The following is a 22,632-nucleotide window of genomic DNA, read 5'->3' on the forward strand; positions in this document are numbered from 1 at the left end:
GTTTTATTTGTGACGCAGAAAACATACAAATGAGCGTGCTTAAAAATGCCTCCCGCGCACGGGGGGCAGAAGACGGCACAGCACGGCCGTACAGACCCGGCCTCAAGCAAGGAACCGGCACGCGTCCTCATGCCCAGCAGCCTCCTCCACCTCCGGGCAGGTGCTCACCACTCGGCTCTTCTCCCGCTCTTCCCACTTTTCAGCTATTTTGAGTGGGGGGGGTTGTTGTTTCTTGTTTTCAAATTGGACTTTGTGGAGGTTAAAACCCACCTTTAATGCTATGTTTGGATCTGGATCCAGGATCTGGCTTGTTAAGGACACAGAGGTCCTCTGCTTGCGTTTCAACCCCCCACCAAAGTCCAGGGCTGCTCAAAGCCAGACCCGCCTCTCCCTAGACAAACTGACAGGTATCCACCCTTCCAAAATCTCTGACTCGCAACACAAATCTCAAACACATCAACACAGGCTTTTTGCTGTTCTCCTCACTTCAGGGTGAAAACATTTCTGTCTTTCTACAAATTATTGTAAACCTGCTGCAACCTCCTGCCAAAGCATGTAGGAACCCTTCACAAAATCAGCTTCATAAAAATGACACATTTAGCACCACTTTTTCAGAGTTATCCCTTGAGCCTTTTTTTTTTCCTGCATGCCTTGTTAATAAAGCTTGCATGTCACCCTTTATTACTAGAAAACAAAATGGACCTTTCTCCAAGGCTGCAACGTGCATCTCTTGTTCTGGATTTAATAAAATCCTCCCAAATTATGCAATGGCTCCTCCACCCCAGCCCCTCAATCTCCGCATTAAGATGCACGTATTCACCGGGAGAACAGGTCTTCTGACCTTATATCAGTGCTGTAGGCATATTCAGGGACCACAGAAATGTCAAATCATTCACAAAAATACACGCAGCCTTCCCGGTGGGAAAAGTAGGGCTTGTAAAACTGCTTCTCCCATTCTCATTTACTCCTCAGCCTTGTTCTCATGGGACAATCAATCAAAAACTCCAGAATCTGAAGTAAATCTGTTGCTTCCTGTTAGGAAATCTTGCCAACACTTAATTCTTACGGTTTGAACTATATTATGTGCGCTATAGAATAATGCAAATTAAATAAAAACACTCCAGCTACCCTTGTGAAACATGGATAATTTCAAAATGGGGACTGGGTCAAATGAAGTCTGCACCAGCAATGACTACAAGTCATTATCATTTAGCAAGCTGCTTATTACCCCATGGGAAATAAATAAGTGGTCTGAGACTCCTTCCCAACGGGAACAGGCTCCGTACAAAACACAGCATAATCACGGCCATCAGTCAGCCCGCCCGAGGACAAGGAGGACCGAGCAGCCCCGCAGGCTGCCTCCCCGCTCAGGTGGCCACGATGCTCCCATCAACACCCACTGACGCTCTTTAACCACCCTAGGGGGAAAACTCAGAGGTTTTTTCTTCTTTCACCCCCCTCTGCACTGCCCTTTAAAGACAGGGGGAAAAAAAAGAGAGAAGGAAAAAGAGCTCTTTAAAAGCAACACGCATCAGCCTGGGTGCTGGTGATGGAGTGACATGCCTTTTCTCTGCTCCGAACACATTTTTGGCAAAAGATAACAACATACAAAGCCCAGAGGAGGCAAAAGTGCTCCTGCTGCCATCTGGCTCACAAATCTAGGGCGAACTTTCAAAGGGTCATGCCAGATTTTCGCGGCGTTGTTTCCCTGGGACAGGCACCGAGTTAATTCCCAGATGCCCGGCACTCGGGGCGTTCGGGATGCCACGCGGCCGGCACGGCAAGGGCAGCTGGGCTGCCACCCCAGCAAAGCCCCACCGCCTTCTCCTGCAGCCAAACCACTGGCGGTTTTGGGGCTCTGGAAATCTCAGCCCTCCTTCTGAGCAGCGACCCACCACTGCAACCTGACGGCTTGGTGCACCTCCAGCTGCTCACACAAAAGCACTCTTCAGCTCCGTATAACTCGACAGGGACCTCAGGGCTAAAACCTAGTTCACCCTTTTGCAAACCTCCGCCTCGCTGGTCCATTTCCCAGGGAGCCGTGTGGCTTCTCCAGGACCTGGAGAAGATTTCCAGGAGACTTGGCTTCTTAGGTGTGTCCTGAACTCATGGAAAGCATCTGCCTTCAACTCATCCCTGGTTCAACGCAGGTTGCACATTACGGAGAGGAGCTGCAGGAGGAACCTCCTGCCTCGTGAGACTCAGGCGGTGTGACTGAGCAGGCGTGGCACCGCGGGCAAGGGCTCGACGCACGCACAGCTGCTCCTGCACAACCCACACGGACACGGCACGGGGAGGTGGTCACGGGCTGGCCGCCCGGAGCACAGCGGCCACCTCCCAGGGCTGCAGAGAGACTCCAGGCTGACCACTGGAGAGGGGACTGTGAGCACGGCCAGACAGCTCCCCAAACACCCTGACCAGCAGAAGTCCTGGGGGAAGAACTGCTCCCTAATCCGAGGACAGGAGTCATCATCAAGCCGGTTGGTATCTCAACAAGAGCAACTGGAGAACAAAGGCATTTTAAAACAAAGAACCCTTACTGCAAGTCCAAAGCCCACTCTGGAGGCAACTTCACAATGCAAGATGACAACCTACAGCCCAGCAGAGCTCTTAGACCACGCAGAAGGCGACGTCCTCACCCAAGCAGACAACTCTGACACCCCTCACACAGCTGCACGCATGGAGACGGGCTCTTCATTAGTGACAGCGAGGGTGTGAGGACCCTGACAGACACGCGTTGCAGGCAGTGAAGACAGCCAAGGCTGATTTTATGACCAGCAACATGACTGGTTTCTCTACACACTAAGATAAGAATAATCGAATCCCATGCTCCAGGCTGTAAACTGATCACAAAAGACGTCAGGAAAGATTTTCCCCCTTGGTGTTTGACATCGCGTAATTGGCCAGGGTACTACAGGCTGCTGACGAGAATGGCTTTGCCTCGCAGCATCAGTCAAAGGCCACAACCAGAGGCTGGAGCTCAGACCTGAATGAACAATGGCCTGACCCACTTCCCAAAACGCCGCTTCTCCTCCCAGGCGCGCTTGCCACTACTTCTGCTCAGATGCATGAGGGTATCGATAATGTCAAGCACCTGCAATGCTTCAGCCTCTGGTTTTGAGGCTCCTGAAGAGCCGACTGACACAAGTTGGGAAGACGCAGCAGAAGACAGATCACTCTACGCTTCCAATTTCTTACACACTGAGTACCCAGCGTACGCACCGGCAGTCACGGCAGATATTGGAGGAGATTTCAAAGCAGCACCAGCCTAAGGCTTTGGTTAAACACCCAGTGCAAACTCCAGCCCAAATGACTAATAGCGCTTTCACCTGGGGAGCCAGCGGCTGCTGCGCTTTGGCCTCGAAACCTCTGCCGTGTCGGGGGCCTTCGGAAACAGCCCGTTTGGCTGCCAGCCGCTGCCTCCAGCCAGCAGAAACCCCGTGACGGGTCCTAGAGCTCATTTCAGCGTGCACATTGCGTGCCGGGGAAAGGTGCCCGACTGACGCCGTGGGCGACGATGACCTCTAATTACCAGCCGCAGCCACGGCAGCTTCCCGGCCTGCCTCCACCCCAACTGGCAGGACCAAGGGCCCTGCGGCACCCGCGGTCCTCGGCCTTTCCGCCGGGGATGCCAGCCGGGGAAGCAATTAATGCCAGTCACGGAGCACCCGCTGACGAGCCCCCGTGTGCCAGGGACCCGCCGGAGAGCCCCGATGGACTTCGCACAGGCACCAGCCATCCGGCAGGTGATCACCAACCCAGTTACCAGCCAGCTCCAAACCCAGCCGAGATGAAACCCAGAGGTGAACGGCACCTCGGCTGCAAAACCTCTGCCTTTCCGGGAAAAAAGGAGGGAAGTGGCAGGTACTTGCATTGTGTCAAGAACCCCAAACAAGGCCGAAGAGAAATGTGAAGCAATTCAGTTATTATTAAGGAGCATTTAAGAGTCAGTCACCTGGAGAAGTTCAATAAAGGTTAAAAGGATCTGACCTCTGGCTTCTCCCTTTGAGGCCATTCTCCTATACCCAAGCTTATTGCTAAAGCCTGTAATACATGAGATTGCAAACTGTAAACTAGCGATATAGTGTCTCTGAAACAGTAAGTGCATTTAGCGTCTGATATTGATGTTTTATAATTAGATGTAATACAGCAGCTCATTTTCCTGCTCTTGATCAATGAAACCATGCTTGGTTTTGGGGCTGGGCCTTTTTGCAGACGTTCGGATTGCTGCCTAGCCCCGTTCAGCAGGAACGAGCTGAGACGAGGATGTGCAAACACAGCATCCATTTAGATTTACTACCCCCGAAATATAAACAGAATATTTATTTCTGACCTTTTAAGTACTAAATCCAAATTTAACGAGGCACAATGAACATTCCTTAGAGCCAGACTCCATGGCTGCTTAACACTAGCAACCCTCTAATTATTACTGCAGCTTAAATAAAGGGCATTTGCCTCTGATGGACACTATTAAACACTGAAGGAACTGCCTCTAGCCTCCATTTTCTCTTGATAAAATAAAAAGCATTGCAGAAAAATCGCTGGGAGAGTTCATGCTTTCACATCACACTGCTCATCGGGATGAGGAAAAGTCTCCAGACCGATCCTGCTACGGCACAGGCATACCCGCTAATCCGCTCTGGACTCCTGTCCCCTCCCCAAAGAAATACAGGCTTTCTCGTTTTGTGTCTGCAAATGGATCGGAGGCAGGAGGAAAGGAGCTGCTGTGATGTGATTTTGAAAAAGGGCATAGGATTAGGAATCCAGATTCAATTCTGCGAGTGGCGACACACAATGAAGCTGTAATTACACTCCTGAAAGCCGCAAATAATATCACCCGTTCGAATTTGTCAACATATCCGAAATCTGCAGTATCGCTCTGAAGTGCAAAAAGGCAATAATCAGAAAACTGCCGTACGTTCGTGTGGCATCTATAATCCGAAAGCTCTTTACAGGCCGTGACGCAGCAGGACGGCTCCTGCAGCCGCTGCCGGGGCGGCCGGGGGCAGCCGCTCCGCACCAGCACCAGCACCACGAACCCGGAGGGAAAGCCGCAGCGCGGACCCAGGAAGGGGGCATCTCCTGCAGGGGGGCTAAGGGAAAATCCCTGCAGGGCTGCAATAGCCAATAAACCTCATAACACCTTTTTCCCATCACCCACAGGACTTTCAGGGGGGTACTGGATATGGGAATGCAGCTTCTGACACGGACCATACCCTGCTCTAAGGAGCGCAAGAAACAACCTGGAGCTAACCAGCAGGCCGAGGGTAGCGGGCAGGACTTACAGATTTGTTAAAAACCCCTTCAGGACTGTCCTTCCTCTGCCTCCTTCTGTTTGTTAGAACAAATATAACAGAGAAACCCTTTTTTTCCCCAAACGTTCCCATCGCTAGGGCTAACTAAAACTCCTTGTCATTCACTTTCCGGAGTGGCAGGTCAGAACGATGCATTTTGCAGGGAACAGAAGAAATCACAGATTTGACACTGCAAAGAAAAAAGAAAGGGGGGGGGGAAGAAAAGCCCAAAACCGTTGCAGCTGAGATAAAAATAATGAAGGCGCAGGATGAAGCCACCACCTTGGCCCATAAATGAGACAGGACTTGCAGGCACTTGCAGGTGGCTGCCAGGGCGGCAGCCGGAGGATTTGCCCGTCCCTCCCTGCTAACGGGGAGAAACGGGAGTGGGCAGGCGGAGAGCGCGGGAAATCAGCCCAGCTCCCGTTAAAATCCCCCCATGTCGGAGGATAATGAAACTGGGCCGAACGCTGCCCCACGTGCTCGTCTCGTTATCATTTAAATTGTTTATCTGTAATTGCTAGGGATGAGTCGCAACCGGACTAGCTGCTGCCAGCTCCCGCCCTGAGCCTCAAGGGGATTGTGCTCACAATGAGATTATTTATCAAAACCAGTTTTCCCACCTTTTTTTTCCTACTCAGGTAGGCGAATGCAAAAAAATAAACACCTTGGCGTCACGAGAGAGGCAGCATGGAAGAACGGACAGGCCCCGATCTCTCCTCCCGCCGGGCGGCTGGGCGCATGCCGAGGGTGCAGAGCCCCCCTCCGTGCCGGGGGCACCCAACTCACCCCCCACCGTCCCCAAAAAGAGAGTGGGCAACGCACGGCACAACGTTAGCAACACGGTAAACACCGCCCGCTAGCTATTACAAAGATGCCCAAACCTTCCTACTTCTTGTTCCTTCCAGTTAATGTACCATGGCGGAGGATGAATTGCTATTACGAGGAACTAAAAATAAAAATGTTTCAGAGGCCGTAATTGGCTTGTCTTGTTGGGCTTTCTAAGGAGCCAAAGTACCAGTTCCAGGCTATTAGCCCTAAGGCTGCAGGAGAACGGTGTAAAATATTTCTTCATTAAAACCCTACCTTCTCCACAGAGGCGCTTTTCTTTGAATATTTTTCCCCTTCCTTTTTTGCTCCTTAATTTTTCGTATTCTTTTCTTTTCAAGACATGTGTTATCAAATAAGCTTTAGTTAAAAGAGGGCTTCGAAAGCCCAGAAGTGATAAAAATAGACAAGGCTTTTTGCAGCTGAAGAGCCAGTCAGAGGCATCACTCACGTATTCAGGTCATTTTTCTACAAACCTTATGTAATATTTCTGAATCACATCTCTAATCTTGGGCCTTTCACAGTAATCGGCAGCAGATCCTCCAGTCCCTGGTGAGACCATGCCGGGAGGTGCCGAGCCCGGCGGCGGCCGACGGCGACAGGCGAGTGGCAGCCCCAACACCACAGGAGATGGTCGCCACCCCGTCTGCACACCGCCAGGGTTTCCTGCCAGCTGTATTTGCAGTTGTATGAATTGGTAGCGTGGTTCGCTACAACTAGAGCGGTATGACTGGGTGAAATGATAAAAATGTACTTTCTTAAATGCTGAATCCTCCCTACATTTATGAGACCTCCTCCTCCGACCACTGATGCCGGACGGCAGCGGGAGATCAGACGTCGCAGGCTCTTCCCAAAAACACCTCGCGCTCCTGCAGTCAGCAAGGCTGCGAGACCTCGCAGGAGGCAGCCGGTGGTGTCAGAAGTGCAGTTCACTCACTGGATGCGCACCGGGGTGGGCACTAGCTTTTTCTTCTGTTGCTTTTGAGGCTTTTTGGTGCTACTTCATTATTAGCAGCATCAGTTGCTACCATTTACTCAATATTAGCAACAACAACAACAGCAACACCAAAATCATTTATTCAGCAAAACAGTTCCTTTGAAAGAAACAGATGCTCTGCCTGAGCAAGAACTTGGAGATTTGGCACCAGACAGTCATCCTGATGAGGCTTAAACGATGCACAAGCAAAACAACAATAATTTATGGTGCTGACTTCAGAATTGGCTTTAAGTTCTGGTACGGATAGAGTCTGCTCTGATCTCCACTGAGCTCAGAGGACCTTGGAGTGGCCTTCTCCATCAGAGAAGGGAGTTGTCCATAGGGAGCCTGGCACAACGGAGACCTGGTCTACAACCAAGGCTCAGAGCAGCACAGCATTAAAATAGATAATATTAATAATGACGAGGACAAAGCTCAGTAGCACTAAGCAGCAGTGGAAGCTCAGCAGTAAGATGAGAATATACCCATTTCCTCATTGGTTTTCGTGCAAGGAAAAGTATGACAGTTTTATTTGTGAAGTGACAACCCAACAGGTATTTACTACTTTGATTTTGTGATTTGAAGGTTACTGCCGGAAAAGGAACATATCTGCTAGGTACAATTTCTATTTTTTGATACTGTCTAGGCAATACCTTGTTAAAAAGGGCAAAACAACAGTTATTAATTACCCTAATTAACCCAATTCATAAGACACATTTGTGTGGCTGTCATGACAACTGCTTTGACTAACTTGCCAAGAATAGCTTAGCTGTCCATTCAACTAAATCCCTGATAATTACTAGTCTAGTTTACTGGGCTTCTGTGATAATAATAATTAGTGCTACTGTACAAAAGGTCGCGCTAAACAATTTATGAATGATGCGTTTTGCATGGTGATTATATGAGTCATGCCGCGTCTAGCAAACATACACAATCATGTTTTTAACGTGGCGAGATATGACTGGGTTGGAGGCAGCCAGAGAAACCCATGGCTCCCGTGCCTGCAAACACACCAGCAGGGTTCGAGGGAAAACGTCATTAATATTAGATGAGAAATAAAGTGGACCAATTAAAAGTTGGGTGAACGACAAGTGACCACAGCTCTAAATCACTTAATTACACGGCAAGACTTAGAAAGGGATCTTGCCCAGCACCGGAGGGAACTGGAGATGGAGGAGAGACATGCACTGGTTTGCAATGCTGCAGATGGCAAACGCGGCATGCTGCTCCCGCCGCCGAGCGGGTTTGCCGGCATGGGGCAGCGCCAACCGCGCAGCAACACACAGCTCAGGGCAACGCGTCTGGGACGGACGTCGGCAACCAGCATCCCTCCTGATCAAGAAGCAACTTCAAACCATGTTTTACCGCTTAGCTGAAATTACATCCGGTGTCACAGGGCACCTGCCTATTAAAACATCCTCTGAAAAGGGCTATAAAATTCTTCCCTTCGTCTTTCTATTGCAGCAAATCTCCTTTCCCATGCGATGAGATTAGGCTGTGCTGGCCGTCAGCACCGGCGCCTCGCGCATGGTCCCATCCTGCTCGCACCAGGAAGGGCAGGAGCCTCCGTCCAGCCCGCCTCCTGTATCGCAGCAGACCACCAGCACCAGGAACGACCGCCCAGAACAGACCAGGCGACTCCCCTCCTCCCAGCACAGCTTAGACTGATGTCCAACGTCTGGGACACGCCGCTGTTGTTGAAGTGAAGTTAAGAACAAATCAAAGATGCACACCACAATCATGAGCCAGAAGATTATATTCTATTTCTAACGAAGACAGCGGTAGACGCACAGAAATCTCCAAGACTGATCAGCCATATGCTGATACCTCATCACTCATTTCGCTCCCTGTCAATGACAGACAAAACAACAATTCAGCTCTCTGTTTTTGGAGTATTACCCCATTATTAGGCTCCAGGATTAACATCAAAGGGGGGCCAGGTCTAGCCTCTCCCAAGGCCATCAAGCCCATGCTGACCACTCACCGAAGCCAACGAGAGCCGCAGGTGGGCAGCGGCAGCCCTCCCTGCCTCCACCTCTCTGGGAAGAAAACCCCTCAGCAGCTTCCTCCAGGTCCGACTTCCCCCAGCAGACGTAGGCACACCACGGCACCGGGACCCCAGACATCCTCCCAGACGCCGCACCAGCCTCCCTGCAAAGCTGCTACCACAGACAGGTCCTGGCCGCGCTAGCTGCCAGCACACCGCCACGTGCAAACCCCAGATGAGCGTGCAATGAGATGCTCCTCGTGGCACGTGACTGCAAGCACCGGGAGCTGCATGCGCTCAGCCTGCTCCTACCCTCCCTCCGCCTCGCGCTCCCACCTTCCAAACCGCTCCAAGTGCCGGGCACCCTCCGCGGGGCCCGGGAGCGGGCGTCTGCCCAGGTCGGCAAAGCGGGCGCCAGGAGCCGTCCCGACCCCAGAAGCGGAGCCGGCGGCGCCTTTGTTGCGTGCCAGGAGAGAGCCGCCCGAGCTGTAACCACCGCTTCATCGAGCGGCTTCCACGCCGGGCTCATCGCTACTGTGTCTGACTGCCTCAGAAGATGAAGGGAGGTTGGATCTGGCCCACAGAGACCAACAAAGAGCCGAATTACCAAGGGGAAAGTTCAGAACCGACACCGACTGAGCACAGACTTCAAAGCCTCATTAATTTGCAACACCCAAACACAAAAGTAAGAAAGGGCTCTGGAAGGGACCACAAAGATGCACAGAGGAGAGGGGGGAAGCGAGGCTTGCGCGGCCAGCCGCTTCACAGGGACGTGCTGGGTGGAAAGCGTTTCATGCACCCCGGCACTCGTGCTTCTGAGGCTATTATGGGCACGAGAAGAAAGGGCTGCCTCCCTTCCTGTCTTCCTGAACTTTTTATGTGGTTCTGCTTTCATTCACCTCCACAACACTAAATCCGGGCCTGCCAAATACCATTTTTTGCTTTGCTGAGATTTGTAGGCAAACGCTGATACATGCAGTTCCCCCCGGCTGCACCAGTATGGTTTCCCTCCCCAGACCCCGAGGGGAGGACACCGGCTTGCAGTGCCCCCGCCGCCACTCAGCCAACCTGCAAAACGACCGAGGACAGCTGTCAGCTCCACGGAAATCCATGAAAGCGCCACATTTACAATAACTTCTGGTTAAATACCACATACGGTCTTTATTGTCCATCCCTTGTTACCTATCATGGGAGACATCTGCACATAAACAGGGTCTTAATTTTTAAATATTTGTCTGCTCTAGCGCTCAGCTCCCTCACCTCCACCCGAAATTGTAATTATCCTTATTGACTGACTTGAAGGCAGCACCACGCACACGCCTCAAGCTGCCGTGCAAGAGGGCAACCCGGGCAGCCGTGCCGGCCCCGCTGCCATCCCCATCGCAGCGAGCAATTGCCGTGTCACACGTGGCAGGTTACGGCTCCCGACCGGAGGCTGCGAGGCCAGATGAGCGCTTCAAACGTCGTTACGGTGTGAAAAGCAAGTATGTAGAAATTACACCTCCCTTCTCAACAAATCTGCTCTTGCAGCGTCTCCCTACTCTACGGACAACCACAGGTTGCACACATTAACCCTGATGAGCCAGTACAGCCGGGGAGAATGGGCTCAAGCCTTCTTTGCATGCCAAATTTAAGCTCTGATCAGGCCATCTTTGCTATGGGGGGACCAACAGCACAACTTGCTTTCAGGTCCCGAGAAGGATGTCAGCGTGAAGTCGGAGAAAGCCTCCTCCCGGAGCGAGCTGGAGGCCGCCATCCCCATCGTGGCGCTCCTCAGTCGCAGCCCTGGCCAAGAGGACAGGCTAGACAACACGATGCTTTCCTCCCACCAACAAGCAGAAACTACAGAAATCTAATGCCAAGCAGAACCTTTCTGGAGTTTTCCCATGTGAAGTATGCAGCTTGGTTCAATATGTTAGTGCCTAATGAAGGTTTCCCCCATATACTCTACAGGGTATAATCATTCTCCTCCTAATGAGCATGTGTTAATGGCATATTAATGCTGACAACAACTAAATGTGGAGAACAAGAGATGAACATACTCCAAAATTCGTCTATTTTTTAACAAAGGAATTCATCTTTTGGCTAAGCAACCACCAGACAAGCGGGAGCCCATAGCTCCTGCTTCCAGGGAGCGACACTGCAGGGCTTGGTGCCTCTGGCTGCCTCGGTGGGGCTGGAGCAGCCCCTAACCCCAAGGACTGCAGCCGCAAAGCCCGGGGGACGGGCCGCGGGGAAGGTACCGGGGCCACTGCCTCGGTCTCCCTCATTAACCTCAGTCCTGCTATAAGCCCATACGTAGGGAAGGATCTTCGCCAAAATACAGTGTTCCTCCCAAGAATGGGACACGGCCACCGTGTTGGGGGGGAAGGAGGAAACAGGAAAGGCCAGGAACTGTTTGCAAATTTTTGGAAAGGTATTTTCCTGGACAGGCAGGTTTGGATTTTGTTTTTAAATCAACAGCCATGTAAATTTGATTACTAAATGTCACTGAAGCTGGGTCCATGCCAAAACATCCAGATGTGAATCTGAATATGAAAAGTTCAGGACTGAGCAGGTGATTGGAGCTACAGAGGATGGGCACCAAACCCGGACCAGGGTTAGAGCACCCCGGCGCATCAGGGCGCAGGGTTTGCTCTTGGTCTGTGTCAAAAGACAGGCAGAAGTGCAATTTCCATTTATATTCACAGGTGTTGAAAACAGGACTCAGTAACACAGAAACACCAGTGCCAGCTGTCCAGCGTAGCAGGATGTACACGCATTGCCCATACCACCCAGGTATGCCAGCACGGGGCCTGACGCCTCCCGGTGCAAACCAGAGCCGGCTCCCCACGGGTAACACGAACCCGCTCCGCCGGTGTGCCGCCCACCACCGAGCGCTGCAGTGAGACGCAGAAGTCTCATTCTGCAATTGCTAAATTCCTGTCTGCTCACACCAGCACATACATTTACATTTCCGGATCAATAATCAATGCCACAATCAATAACAGGGAATTTAGCTACATTATAAAAACAGTAAAATCAGCCAATATTGAGAAATGACTATCGAGTCCTGTGTTTTCTGTACTCATTTAGTCTAATAATGGTGAATGATATTTTCCCAAGTACATTATTCAGCAATAAAAAAGCAGAAATATTTGATCTCTTTCTAACCTTTATGATTCTAAGCAATCTTTTTGACCCAGATTGAATGAGGCAACATCTGCAGAGCCTTTCACAAAATTGTACTCAGCATGCACTATTGTAGATCCACTGCCAAAGATAAATGTTATTATTTTAAAACCATCATCCTACTAATAGATGAGCAAACGCACTACATTAGCATAGCCTGCAGATCTCTGGCATTGGTGAGAAAATGCCAGAGGGTTTTAGCTTAATGGAATTTTACATACCTGACTTAGTATGGGTTAATGCAATCCACCAACACAGGAATTTTAAAACCTGCCCTGTGGCATACACCTGCCATTACAAAAGATGGTATAATCCGACAAGCTCAAGATCCCCGTGAGAATGATGAAGGATTCATGTCCAGATCTCTTGTGGCCATCAGGACGTTGAGACAAAGACCTCGTCTATGCAGCTCCGGCATAGAGAAGCCAGCCACCATTTCCATACAGTATTTATTGGATTTAATGAGGAAGAGTTGTTGGGGGGGTTTTACTTGCAGTGCACTGAGCGCTCCCATCAGAGGATATATGATAAGCCATCAAGGATATGAAGTATAATAAATGTAATGCATATTTTTCCACCGCAGCATTAGCACTCGCTGCACTAGCAGCCTTCGCTAACCTAACGAGGAGACAAGAACTAACTGTAATTCTGTGTTAAACAGGGAGTCACTTCAAGGCTGAGTAATAATCACTTGTCCAGCTGACATAAGCCATTACTTTGTTCCAAATTTAGGCTAGAAACTAGACGGAGGTACTGAAGTAATGATACTGCTGTCTTTCCTCTGGCAAATCTTCCAAACAGTGTCACTGGCAAGCTTTACCCAAACAGGAACAGCAAGATTGGGCCCAAAATGCGCCTGGAGCCATCAGAGGCCTCCATCTCTCCTTGCTGAACCCAGAAAGTCGCTCCGGAGGGCAACGGGAGTTTGGGCTGCAGGGACCCCAGGCTAAAGCCACCATCACTGGCTGCTACTGCGGCCAGGTCTGCAGAGGTAGTGCTTCCTGCACAGCACCCCATTCATCGCAAATTCAGAGCACGCTCTAATTTAAATTATAATTGCACTTATAAGTACACAGATTACAACTATTTATGCTACAAATAAGACCATCCTGTATTTTAATTAACAAAAAATGATTGGAACTCAACTATAGCCTCTACTGGGAACAATATCTAATCATTTATTTAAGCAGAGGCCAGGCACAGGCCCATGCACAACCTGCCTGGGAAGCAGATACACGCGCAGCCCCAGGGTTGCACCGGACGAGCGTTCCCGTGCCAGGAGAGCGTGGCCACGCAGGGCAGCCCGCGGGCAAGCGTCCCGGGGAAGAAGGGAGGGAGAAAGAAGGAGAAGAAGGGAAAAGCACTTCTGCAGCCGAGACGCCCCGTTTCATTCAAGGCACCAAAATGACCCTGACAAGCTGGAGCTTTTGGGCCCAGGGATGAGCTGAGCTGCAACCTTTCACACCGGAATAAGGGGCAAAGTGAATCACCAAACACTAAAAATAACAGGGCTTGCTCATGTGCCTCCCAGTGAAGCCAGCGAGGTTTCAGCTAGGTTAGCCCAAAAGAGCAGACCAAGGAGCGGTGCAGTGAATTCCCAAACAGAAAAACCTAGGCTGAACGTCAAGAAATATCAGAGGGACAAAAATCACTGCAAACCATCGCCTGTGCAATTGTGAAATAATTTCCGAGAAGAGGTGGAGGCCTCCTCGCTGGAGAGACTTAAAATTGTCTTCCAGAAAACTTGTGAAGGCTGAGTCTGGAGGAAAAAAAAGCTCTGCAGAGGCAGGGAGGTGGGTGGGAGGAGGAACGGATCTACAAAGTCTCTGCTATTTCCAGCGGGTGGAAATTTAGGCAAGACACAGCGTTGCCTCGCTAGCGGCAGAAGCCTGTCATGTGCAGGGGAGCCGCCAGCACCGCTGGCTCCGGGGGCCTGGCCACGGCCGGGAGCAGTGCGCTGGCGTCCCGAAAAGGGGCCGGGAAGGAGGAGCATCCTCGAACAGGTCCCAGTGCCGAAGCTGCCGCCCGGAGGGGTTTTGGGTACCAGGGGCCATGGGGTGCCCCCAGCCCAGAGAATGCTCGTTTGAGTGCAAAAGCCCCTTTCCGCGAACCTCACAGATCACGGCTCCCAGCAGACTCAGCAGTGGGAGGGAAAGGGAAATAAAAGCCCTGCAGGGTGACTCTTTGGAGAAGAGACTCACTTCGTGTTACGCGTTCAGCCCATCAAAGCCAGGCCACAGCCAGGAGAGCAGAGCCTGCAAGGGCACCTGGCTGCAGATATTCTCTGACTTGAGCCCTCGGGAAGGGCTGCAGGAGACAGCAGCTAGAAAATCCAGCTCTTCCAAGAACCCGAGCAGATGTGCGTAAGGTTATTCAAAGGAGATGTGCACTTGGCCTTAAATATTCTTGTGCATGCAGTGTGTGCTTCATGCAAAAGAAATCACATAAACAAACCACAGAGTTCATATCGCTTGCAACAACGAGAGCTAATTCAGAAATTACTATACAAAGGGCTGCATTTGTGTGCTAAGCCCATCCTTTGCATGACATTTAAAAAAAAATTACCTAAAACCTTTCCTAATCTAAGTGAAACTTCTTATCTGCCTTTTAAATATTCACTTGCAGTAGCGAACTTCATGGACTCAGCGAGTAAGAGTTGGGACATACGCACCAGAAATTCAAGTTTATCAAAAAACTAAACAAGCCTGCGTACTTTCAGTAAAACTGAACAGTAAAACACAAGCAAGTAGTGTAAGAGCAAGGGAGAAGCGATATAGTAACGTATAGTTATGTGTGATATAGGAATTGTATATTTATATAATTGCACATACATATGATACATGCTGTGTTATATAAACACTTGTAAGTAAATAACATAATGCAGGGCGGGACGGCCTCACAGCCCTGCCGGGCAGCACCGAACCAAGCGCGTGCCCAAGACTCAGCACAGCGAGCGGGGAGCGACGCTGTTGAGCGCGGATAGGAGCTGGGGTATTTATCTCCGTTGCAAGGCATTCAGATGAATTTTTCAAAACTGAGAGCTCGAAGCGATTGCATTAGAAGATGTATAATTTGGCTGGACTGACCTCGGAATGGAATAAAAAGCTGCTTATTTCCATAATGTTGGCCTCCGCCACTCGCAGAGGTCGGGAATGAGCAGCGATACACAAAACAGCTCGGGAATGGTTAAGCTGAGGGAGACTCCCGACTTGCAATTACACGACTATTTGCATATGCAGATATTTGGAGGGAGGATGAAGAGATCCTGAGAGGTTTTTGGCTCTTGGGGCTGGAGCCTCTCCCAAAATTCATCCAGGTCTTTGCTCCGGACTGGCGGCCGGCTGCGAGGATTTGGGAAAGGGCAGAGCTTTTTCCTTGTTTTGCAGTTAAACCTAGTTATCCCTTCATTATTTTTAAAACCACGGAGCGGGGGGGGGGGGGAGAGCGTCATTATCTAATCCTGAAAACATCACTTGTCTTTGCCGGGCTCACAGAGAAGACAGACTGCCATGAGCTGCAAGGCAGAGATGCGCCCTTGCGGAAACGAAGACACGCTAATTAGAGACGTGACCTGTGCTTACACATCGCTGTGCAAATCTGAGACCAAAAAAGTGCTGAGTTACAGTGACCTCCCAAGGAGAAAACAAGACTGGCAACGTTTTCTGTGGAGTCAATCTTCCGACTAGTTGCACATCATTGCTGATAATGCTTTAATTATTATCTCCACTTAAAATACGCCTTATTTCAACAGTCTGGCACGTCTCAGCGCCGCAAAACTTTCTCCGGGTCGGAAATTATCCATTTTTTCTCGTTCTATACACAGTCCTACTCACAAGCAAGCCAAATCCCTTCCAATTATACATGATGGCGTTTCCCTCACATCGCACTAACGCGAGGCCCTTCGCGTATAAGCGGCATGATTTATAGCGAATTGTCTGTTGTACCACACAGAAACGGATTTCCTCAAACCGAGCATATTAAAGCAAGTACATTCATTCTGGCTGTATCACACAAAATGTGATTATAACAGACACTTTGGGGCTTTCCAAGGCTAGCCAAGGAGAGGGGGATAAGATGAAGGGGAAGAAAGAACTGATGAGTAGAGAAACGACGGCGGGAGAGGAGCGGCCACACTGATTTCACCCCGCACAACACAAAAATCTCGGTGGGCTGCGGCAACGTGCGTCCGTCAACACCGCGAGAGAGCCCCAGCGAAAGCCGCCTGGAACCAAAACTGCCCTATTGTGCCGGGAAAAGCATTTCCCATAGCGAGGAGAACGAAAGCATATCAAAAACCACCAGGGCCTCATCCTGCCGCTGCTGCTCACTCCAGTAATCCCACGGCTACGAGAAGCCCCAGCAAAACCAGTGTGAGCCAGGATTATTCAGGAGTGCACCGCGGCTGGAGGATTAGACCCGGATTATCGCTAACCCCAGTAATTCCTAATCCCATTGCCGGCAGCCGCAGTGCCGGCTCCCGGCGCGGGGCGAGACCCCGTTGGTGCAGCCCCCGGGAGGCCACGCTGGTCCCGGTGCCACCCAGCAGCCCAGTCCCAACACTGCCGGTGGCCCGAGGTCCTCTATGTCCAACCTTCTCCCTTGAGCCGATTTCAAACCGGTGTCAAAGCAAGGCTGTAACTCATTTGCAACTCTAAAATACCCAATTTGCCAGCACGACAGCAACAGCGCTGTGCCTCCTACCTTCGTCCACCGCCACGCACCACCCGGAGCAGGACCAAAGACAGCCGGCGCCGAACAGCACTCTGCGTCTGAACATCTGATGTCTCCAGCACCTCGCGCCCGCGCCGACCCTCGCGGCACCACCGGGGGGGACATCTGAGGCGACACCGTCCTCCGATACGCGGAGCAGCCACGGCGTGCCCATCAGGGTTATTTTTTTAAAAAAAAGCACAAAGTCAAAATCTGGGCGTGCAGCGGTTACACGTGGGTGGCGACTCTGCGCAGATGGTGTCCCCCGGATCCTAAAACCTGTCCCTGTGCAGACGGGTTTCCCCAGCGCAAGGGGTTTTTCCAGCAGGGAAGCTGCTTAATGGCTCCTTTTAATTTTGATTTTCAATCTCCCGGCACAACTTCCAGTAATCTACATGCAAAACCCGCCAAGAAGCCCTTCTGCTTTCAAAGATGACTTCTCCTCCAGCTCAGCAAGAGAAGAAAAAGCACTCGGCAGCAGCAAAATGGGCAATGCCCTTTCGGCCTTCACGTGTCCCACTGGCCCTCCTGCAAAACAAGGCGAAACCACTAAACGGGGCCAAACCTCGGGCTGCCAGCCGCGCTCCCGGGGACGCCAGGGCAATGGCAAAATGGAGCAGGTCAGAAATCACACAGGAAAAAGCCCGCGTGCAGCGAGAGACGCTTCCCCGGCATCATCCCTCCAAGTTTTTTTTGCATCTTCCGGATCAAACCGCGAACCCCGCTGCTGCGTGATCCTGCCCGGATGAGCGGCGCGGGTCCAATTCTGCCCCGCCGCACAGAGACTTGCCGCCGCTCGTGACACTGCTGGGCACTCGGAGACGTCTCCTGAAGAGCCGCTCTCTCCACAAACAACTCCTCCTCGGGGACTTTTATTTCAAGGTTCCTGACTGCTAAGGCTAATGAGCCTCACGTTAAAGACCAGCTACACGTCAAGCCAGCGGAGAGCCCCCGCCGGCGACGACGGCGCCCATTTTCAGAGGCAATCACTTAATTCCAGGCACAAACATCATATGCTAGCTGACACCAAAAGCTGCCTGTTTACCTCTGCATTTTATCCTTTACTCACCGAGGCTTCGCCTTTCCATCAGTGCAATAAGGAGAAGTCCCTCCGAGGAGAAGCATTAGCAGCAGCTCCCTGACACGGATATCTATCAGATTTCGGGCTCCGAGGGGAAACGGTGGAGGCCTCATCACTTGAGATACATCAAACCAGCCCGGACGGAGTCCCCGCGCATGCACCGCAGAGTGCGATTCTGCGCCACGCGGGAAAGGCAATCGCTTTTCCCCTTTCTGGAGACTCTGAAAGCTCTGCATTGGGCAGGAATTATTTTTATTAAAGCACCTTCACCCGGAGGTGTATCAATAACCTACTTGATAAGCAGATAATTGCAGTGAACAGCAGCTACTAATAAAGCACCACACGACCATGCATGCACAGCAATGATGTTCCCCAGAAGCACGACGAGTTTGGCCCCGGGATTTGTGGGAAGCTCCTAGGAGACCCCAGCCGACCTCGGGAGCGTGGCAGAAGGACAGGTGCCTGTCCAAGCTGGAGCCTGCCCACAGCAGAGGCAGGCAGCAGCTGGCGACTCGGAGCCAGAGCTGGGATGTGAGACGGTGGCTGCGCCCGGAGCGCCGTGCTCGCCCTGCCGAGGCCTCGCTCCATCCCCCCCCGGCAGCGGGACAGCTGGGACTCGGCCGCTGCAGGGACGGCGGGTAGGGTTTTCCTCCCCCGCGGGCACCGGGCGCTGACTCCTTGCCGGCTGAGCGCACCTCACTCCAAACTCGGTCCCTAAATGTGCCGAGATGGCGGCGCTGCCAGCGCTGCAGCTGCAAGCTTCTCCTTGGAGCGGACAAATTAGCAAACAAACAAAAGCGACGGCCCTGGCAGAGAGGTGTCCTCGGGGCTGGAGCCCTGCCGCGTGCAGGAACGGCTCCAAAAGCCGGTGATGTCAGTGGAAAATCTTCCAGTTATCTAATGGGTTTTGGATGGGGCCCTCTGAGACCACCCACTATCCGGAGAGCTGCTGGTCCTCTTAGCAAGACTGGAAAGCTTTCAGCCGCCCCTCCTGTGCGCTCGCTGCAGTCGAAGCCAGCGCTCCAGGGAGGCGAAGCATGGCACTTGCCGCGGCAGGCAAGTCTCCTCCACCCCGCCACGGCTCAGCGCCTTGCAACACATCCTACCTGCAAGAAGCAGTGGGGAAAAGGGGCGACTCGAGGCACGGGGAAAGGCAACGCCATTCTCCTCCGCGCATGTCCTGGGCCCCTGGCAGAAGACGACACACCAGGCACTGGGGTTTTATTTGGAGAATGGCACCCAGCCAGACACCCAGGCTTAGCCGCTGCGCCAGGGAGAAACGTGCGCCGAGAAGCATTCTGCCTGCAACTGTCTATTAACTTTATCAGATGAGCTATGATGTTTCCGATGATCTTTCCTTCTTCCCCCGAACCGCAGGCCTCCAGCTGCCGGCGCACGCTTGTAGTTAACGCCAACGTGTGATGGATTTTATGACTGAATTTTGTCTGTAGCACTGAATCACAGGCTGACAGTGGTGCTCCACGGGGCGGTGCGTGGAGATGGCAACGGAGTCCGCCACAGCACGGCAGTGCCCTCAAAAAGGCACCAGGCAACACCGCTCCTGAGAGCCCTCTCCAAACGGCACCGTTCTCCAGGCCATAAGGGCAGGGATTATTCATGGACCACTGCCCCGAGGATGCTAAAAGCTTTCACTCACACACAACCTTGAGATGTGTGATCTGAGCAGGAGGACACCCTGAACCCCAAAGGTCACTCAGCAAACTCTGAGCATCGGTGGGAATCCCCCCATAACTGAGTGATGGATGGTGCTTCCACCTCCAGCCTGCCTGGGGCAGGAGTGCAAGGAACAAGGGCCTTCGTTCACCGTTCTTCTGCCACTGTTGACAAGAGACAGCCTTGACCCAGCCTGTTCAGATCCAGACTCCAACACAGAGTCCCTGCCTCTCCCTGTCTTAATGGCTCCTGGGATCAGGAGATCCTGCCCAGGTCTATGGCTGGATACATTTGAGCAGAATAGACAAGTTCTTATATCCAGGTCAATTCCAGTCAGCTATTGCTAAGAAACTCTATTACAGCTTTTCTACCAACACCAGAAGTTAAATCGAGCTTTACTTCTCTGGACTGGTGCTCCATTACTTGTGGGGTACCCTCCTAAATGCATGCAGGCTCTCACCCGCCACAGCTACCGGCAGCTCCATTTGGTGCTGGCTCTGTGCTTGTGCACTGATGCAGAAGTTGCCTCCGCACAGCCTCTAAGTGGGTAACCTTGAAAATGCAAAGCCGTAAGATGACAAGTCTGCAAATGTCAGGGCAGGAGAGACTGGAGATGCAGCCTGTGCAGAAGAAGGAAAAGTGCCCACGATCTGTCACGAAGATCCAGACAACCACCTCCTGATCGTCTGGTGTTTAGAAGCTGCACCTCTTCTCCAAACTACCAACACTTTCCACCCGGGAGCCCTTCAAAATTGAAGGCTCCTAGCCCTATGCAGGCACCGCTGAGTGACCTCTCAGGAGCTAACTCTCTACTCTCAGTGGAGCCTAAAATATCAGAGTTCAATGCGCATTTTGCCTGTACAAATACTGCAGGATCAGGCCCACCAGCATCAGCTGTTTCCAACAGCCCTGCAGACATTCGCAGAGGGCCGCGCTCTGCTCTCCACAGCATAAGTATAAATCTGAAGCAGCTCCACTGCCTTCAATGGCATCGTTTTGCATTTACACCAGTACACTGAACACAAAACAGAGCACGCCATAAATATTTTAGCTGCTTTTTCAGCTTTGTTATTCTGTTCAAAGCAGGAAACATGACAAACCTTTGATTGTTTTGCTTAATACCAAACAATAATTCAAAGAGAGACAAACAAGCAACATTAAATGATGCCTGTGATATACAGGAAGAGCTGATGAATTAGAAGAACCTGATGAGAACAGCATGGATCAGAGCTGCGCCTTCCCCTCCCGCCTGCAGACACCACTGCAAGGCAAGGAGCAACACCGGCCAGCCTGGATACGTGCTCAGCGGCGCTAAGGCATCTCATACTTTCTATATTCCCAACATGACCTGCTGCTGCCAGAGTGATGGCCACCAAAGTTAAAAACATTTTTAAAACACTCCTGTGAATTTAACAAGTGTCCAGGCTGCTCTTCCCTCGAGAGCCACCACACTCAAAATCCACTTGTAAAGCAAACAAGTCTCCTAGGAGCAGAGACACAGCCTGGCCTGGCATCGCTCGCCTGGGCACTTCTGATGACTTCTGCAGTGGCTGGTGGGTAAAACTGCCGCCCACGAGCAAGTGCCTGGACTGCCCTGCAATCTGAAAGAAGTGATTCATTACTGTGCCTGTCGCTGCCACCAGAAAGCCGGATGTGGAGGTATGTACACCTGCAGCCTGGCTTTGCAGCCCACCCTGGCTGCACATAACCCACCATGCCCTCAGCATGGGGGATCTGAGCCCTGTACGGGCAACGCGCTGAAACACCCTGCCTGCACGTTCAACAACTTTCTGCAACGCTTAAAGCCTGGATGAGACGACAACACCACCAAACACGTACGCTACTGTGCAAACACAAGGCTGCACGGCACGTGCACGATTATTGACGCCCCACGTAAGCAGATGCCACAGGGCCTGGAGGCCACCAGGGCCTGGAGGCCACCACCTTGGCCCCGGCCCAGCCACCCTCCCGTGCACAGTGGCACACGAGTCCCAGGCGCGAGCGAGGAGGGCCCGGCGCGCCCCGGGCTGCATCCGTCCGCACTCACCTCCGGCAGCGGCATCCCGTTGATGATAAGGTCGGGCTGCTGGGGGCTCTGCCCCGTGAAGGTGTGGTGGTAGATGTGGTTGGAGCCAGCGTTCCTGCTGTTCTGGTTCTCCACGTTGAGGAAGGTGCTCTCCGACCGACGGCAGCCCAGCGGCAGGGTCTGCTGATGATAGTCAAAGTAGTTGAGGGACGACGTGAGCGAGGAGCAGCTCACAACGTTCATTTTATCCGTCTCCTCCACGTCCCGCGGTACCAGACGGATATCGTTCTTGCTGATTTTCTTCTTCTTGCTCGATTTCTTCTGATGTCCATAGGAGTACTCTGCAATTCTATGGGAGAGAAGCGAAACGAATAGCTGAAAGCATCCCAAACTCTGCCTTGCTAAATAAACATTAAGAGACCCAGAGGGCTTGGCCCCATCTCCATGTAGGCTTCTTAGTCATGCACGTTACGTCATGTATTGGGTCTTGTGGCACTATATGGTCTTCAGCTTATTTTCATATGTATAAGGTTTTCAGGTCAGACATGGAAAATAAAGGAAAGGGAAAATGCCTCTGTGTTTTGCTAGTGCTGATATTTAGTTACTAGGAATAAAGTCCAGCCTGCAGAAGAGAAAGATGGAGATGTTAAAATCCATGAACTGAAAAGGGTACCTGAATTCATTTCCATACGTAATAAGGATTTTAAAAGTGATTTAATTTGGTCCCTGTAATGAAAATTCAAAATGAATAGTGGACTTTTTCCCAGTTCATTTTCCATAGCAGTAAATAAAGCAAACCCAGAAGCAGTCCTAGCTGGCAAGCTCTCTTCTACCACACTCCAAAGGCTGCTTGTTTATTAATGTTTTTTTCTAAATTGCTAGTAT

At 51.5% G+C, this 22,632-nt stretch overlaps 1 protein-coding gene across 4 annotated transcripts in view; it reads right to left on the minus strand.

Moving 5' to 3' along the window:
* PCDH19 (protocadherin 19) overlaps positions 1-22,632 on the minus strand; it is a 69,411-nt gene that overhangs the window by 41,739 nt on the left and 5,040 nt on the right. For all 4 annotated transcript variants that reach the window (XR_010391075.1, XM_026111060.2, XM_026111059.2 and 1 more), the window contains exon 2: positions 21,769-22,096. Coding sequence is in view for 3 of the 4 variants with exons in the window: in XM_026111060.2 (XP_025966845.2) it covers positions 21,769-22,096 (328 nt within the window). In the remaining variant the exon portion in view is untranslated. The remainder of the gene's footprint in view (positions 1-21,768; positions 22,097-22,632) is intronic.

The sequence above is a fragment of the Dromaius novaehollandiae genome, chromosome 11 (assembly GCF_036370855.1).
Source record: "Dromaius novaehollandiae isolate bDroNov1 chromosome 11, bDroNov1.hap1, whole genome shotgun sequence".
In the NCBI taxonomy this organism is placed as follows: Eukaryota; Metazoa; Chordata; class Aves; order Casuariiformes; family Dromaiidae; genus Dromaius; species Dromaius novaehollandiae.